General features: G+C 40.7%; 1 protein-coding gene across 1 annotated transcript; it reads right to left on the minus strand.

The window, feature by feature from the left end:
- Positions 1-1721: 1721 nt before the first annotated feature.
- LOC118573010 (heat shock transcription factor, Y-linked-like) lies at positions 1722-2903 on the minus strand. The gene has a single exon (XM_036172992.1). It carries the CDS (start codon positions 2901-2903, stop codon positions 1722-1724), a length of 1182 nt encoding a protein of 393 aa, XP_036028885.1.
- Between the last annotated feature and the right edge of the window lie 1848 nt (positions 2904-4751).

Here is a 4751-nt window from a genome sequence, read left to right on the forward strand (position 1 = left end):
ATGCAACCTTTCCCGATATCAGTTCACGGTACAGTGATATTCGTGAACTCTAATTTGAACACCTTTAGGCTTGGAACTCAGTCTCTAGTTTGGCTATAATTTCTTCCTACTTTTTGCCATGACCTTACTGGTTATGTTCTCTGTGGAGCCTCTACAGAAATTTGAGTTTGAGGTCCTTGGTATGTGACTCGGTAAAACAAAATGTTTCATAAATCCCATGCCTGTTCCTCTGCAGCAGCTGCTTGGAGGAAATATCAAAGGAACAATGACTCCACTCAAGCTTTGCAGACAGCTGAGTCTGTTGGGGGAGATAATAGCAAAACACTTAAGAGCATATACTACGACCATAACAATAACTATTCTATAGATTTTACAGCTCTTTATATTTTAGCAAGCTATTTCACATTCGTCACTGTGGTTGCTTCTTCCCGGAGTCCCATGAAACAATCAAAGGAGGAGTTATGGCTCCAATTTTTTCAGATAAAAATTCTGATTTCCAAAATCGCAAAGCACCTTAGCCTAGGGAACATGACTAACCCCAGACAGAGCAGAGCCTCACAAGAGACAGTACTCACAGCTTTACGCCCTGCACAGCACCATACACAGAGACATTTCATCAGTATTTTCTCAATTAATATTCAAGAGAATGCTTGGCAACATCCACTTTGACTCATAAAAACAGATGATTAGGAGGAGATTACAGATAAGAACGAGCACAATGAACCACAAATACACTATTCAATACCCCAAATTTGTGGGCTATAGAAAAGCCACAGGTTATGTATGACCCCACCCTATATGATTTTAATATAAGGAAACGTTATAAATGGAGGCCACCTAAAAGTTGAGATGTAAATTTAGACTAAATATGATAGTCCCAAGTTCTTCATGAAATGAATGTGTTATTCTTCCTCCCTAGAAAAGAGATTATTCAGGAAATAGAACCCTAAAGTTTAAGACTTTAAACCACTCAAAGCCAAAGGAAAAAAAAAACAAGACTACAAGTGAATTTACTGCAGTACTCTCTACAACAGAAGAATATTAAAAATTGCCTATAGGCCCACTGGCCAAAGCCAACTGAACTACATCTGTGCATTTATGAAAGAAAAATGAAAGAGACTATATGCTAAGATGAGTGATGTTTTGGCATTTTGCAAAGTGAAAAGAATCAAAATCTAAAAACATTTCTGTGTCCATGTGTGCATATGTAAATATATCACATTTAATATGCATTATATGTTTATGTGTTTATATATGTGTATAGTCTACATACATATACATAGATATATTTGCAGTTTCCAGCATTTACCTGTACACACACACACACACACACACATACACACACACATTATATATACATATATACATATATATATATTAAGTATTTCATTTTATGTGAGTGAATATGTTTTGCCTGCATGTATGTCTGCACACCACATGCATGTACTGCCCATGGAGGCCAGTAGAGGGTATTGAGTAAACTGGAACTGAGTTACAGAGAGTTTCTAGCTGCCATGTGGGTGCTGAGAATCAAACTCCGGAGCTCTAGAAGACCAGCCAGTACTCCTTGTTTTTTTAAGGTGCACATAGAATTTTATTGTTCTATTTTGATGATGTCAGGCACACTCCAGGTGACTGTCAACTTGAATTCTAATCTCTGCTATGCTGAATGTTTTCATAAACAACCAGGTAGAGTATTGGTAATGAGAAAGCTGATGGTATCATGGCGATGGGTGATGATTCAATGTGGATGCCAAGGTAGCAGGCGCTACCCTTTCCTTGTATATTGGCAACTTGGGTTCACCAATCTGTTTTGAGTCAGAGTACGTAGATGAACTGGATGAAAAATGAGGATACCCAGGTTGAAAAGGAGAAGGCTCTGCCTGCATTTCAAGACAACTGTTCCACAAATGAGACGCATTCCTGTGGTTCTGAGCAATAGAGGTTATAATGAAATTCACAGTGTTGTCGTTTGCCTGGGTGTAGATTCTCTGTGGGTCCACATGGAGAGGGGACACCTCATTTAAGGGAGCAGGGCGACGTGTTAGAATTTCTTCAGGTGTTCTAAAGGAGCTCGATGTTGCAAGAGAAAAGTCCCTTCTGATCCCGTCCATTGTATCAGAACCTCCATGGGAAGTAGAAGGCTTCTGTCTCAGATACACATTTGAAATGCTAGGACCGGACAATTGTTTCCTTTCACTGGTTTGGACAGCTACACCCAGACTGTGGTCATCCATGTTGTCCAAGTCTGGACTGAAGTGTTTGTTCTTGAAATCTGGCAGTGCCGGAGCAGCCCCACGGGATACAGTCTTTATCCCGATTCTCCTTTTCATTCTTTCCATAAGGTGGGGGCAGTCACGCAGAAAGTTTGGATTCTGGTAGAACTGTAACTTACACGAGGCAGAGACTCCTTTCTCTTCAGCCAGGAAGTCAGGGAGAGAAGCAGATCTCTGGAAATTCTGTCTCATTTTCCTAAATCCGTACAGGTTCAGCTGTCGAACCAAACTTTTCATGCTATCAGTTTCAAATATCCGGAAGGGGGCCTTTCTTTCCAAGACTTCCTTTTTAAAGAGTTCTTCGTTGATGACTATGTAAGTCCCAGCTTCATCCCACCAAATAGACTTAAATTTGTCACTTCCCACTATCTTCCAAAGCTTTCTGGGAAAGGTCATGGAGAATAAATTACTGTCTTCATCTGGCTCTGAAGCACAGAGGGTGTGAGGCGGCCTCTTTATCAAGAAGCGCTGAGCCAGCATCTGAAAAGCACTTTCCTCAATAATAGCCCATAAGTCCGAGTCTCTCTGACCTGTGTCATCACACAAAGGATGGCTGGAGGAGGTCTCTGAGTCAGTCGACAAATCGTGAGGGGAAGCATCCAGAGTTTCTGAAGATGCCTCTGCCATCTCCTGCACACTTTACGTCTCCTACAAAGTCTTCACATCCAAAGGGCTTTGGGCTCTGCCACTTTCCTTGGAGCTTCAGTATTCCTACACAGGTGAGAGGAAGCAATGACGTCATAAAGGTGGTCAATCTGACAGCTATGACATCATAGGATGACTTTTGGGGCTCCTGCCATCATGGAACAACATTATGCCAAAAGCATTCCTGTCCTGTGCAGAAATGTTTCCTGTAGAGCAAAAGGTTAGCTAGCCCCTTACTGAAGAAGAGTTTAAAATCTCATGCCTAAAGACACTTTCTTTTTTCCTTCTTTTTTTATTGTATCTTTTGTTATTTAAAACAATTTTTAAATTTAAATATATTTTGATCATACTGTTCCCCTCCCCCAAGTCTTTCCAGATTTCCTTCCTCCCTACCCACCTAACCTTAAGTTCATTCTCAAAAACCAAACAAAAACCCAGTACAACAACAAAAACCCCAAAGCCAAGAAAATAAAATAAAACACCACCCAAAAGAACAAAACAAACCACCAATCTATTAAAGCACAGAAAAAAAAAAAAAAAAAAGCTGTGGAGTCCATTATACATTTGTCAACTCCTCCTGAACATAAGGCCTGCCCTGGAGTGGTTGATGTACCCACTGTCACTCCATTGGAGGAAACCAGTTTTCCTTCTCCAGCGAGTATAAATGGCAGTTCAGTTGTCAGCCATCTCTCCCTGTCCAACCAGAACTCTGAAGCTCTGAGCATTCTCCAGCCCTGACAGACTTACCTTTTTAAATATAATATTTTCTCCAGCCCTGATATCCTTGCATTCTTAAGTATAATATTTCATATATGTATATGTATAGTAATAAACAGCTTTACAAATACATACATTTAATTATATTTGCAAAAATAAGAAAAGCACTAGTAATATAAGCCAAAATTAATGAAAATGATAACCCTGGGGTGCAGAGTATGGCAGATGGGGTGGAAGCAGGACTCTGATTAATGTACATTTTAAAAAACATACAATATATTTATCATGGCTTTCCTCTCCCTGTCTTCCTTTTCAGAGTTATGGCTTTGAAATCACAAAAATATGTTTATGTTTATGACAAGTAAATTACAAAGGCAATCTCTAAAATCAAAATCAATCTGAAATAGATGAACCCAATTGCATACCAAATTCATGGCATCAGCACGGAAAAGGAAAGATGTGCTTCGAGTGGGCTTATCATGAAACCCAGGGCTCCGTCTGTAGCTGCTTTAGCTTATATTAAGAGCAAACACAACAGCAGGGCATAGAGTCAACAGGGTGACAGATGCCTAACTCATCTGACAAAGGCCTGGGTGCTGACAGCCATAGCAGGATGGGGAAAGAAGCTGCAGATAAGACATTACATGGAACCATCACCACCTCAAGAACAACTTATAGTGGGAACAGGTTCACAAGTCGGTCACATAAGTCATTTGCCAAAAAGGCTGCATGAGGACCACGTTAGACATCCGTCAAGCAGTAACTAGTCATCACTTACTGGGCCCATTTAGAAGACGGCTTATAAGAAGGCTATTTTATTGGTGAAATTATTAAGTTATTATTATTAACTCCATGTAGTTAAAAGGGAGGTTTATTTTATGGGTAACTTATAAATGAAGGGATAGGTTGTAAGGTCTGGCAAAGGTATGGTGCAGTCTGGCGGTGTTCTCTGGAGAACTCTGCTCCGTCTACCTCCAGCGTCCAGGTCCCGAAACCAAGAGAGACCTCTCCTCTCGATCCTGGGTCTTCAGCTTCCTCCTCAGCCCCGCCTTGTGGACGTGACCATTACCGAAGCCTCAATGGGGGTTGGAACTTCCAGGCCAAGGCTGGGAT

This window comes from Onychomys torridus, chromosome 23 (assembly GCF_903995425.1).
Source record: "Onychomys torridus chromosome 23, mOncTor1.1, whole genome shotgun sequence".
NCBI lineage: Eukaryota > Metazoa > Chordata > Mammalia > Rodentia > Cricetidae > Onychomys > Onychomys torridus.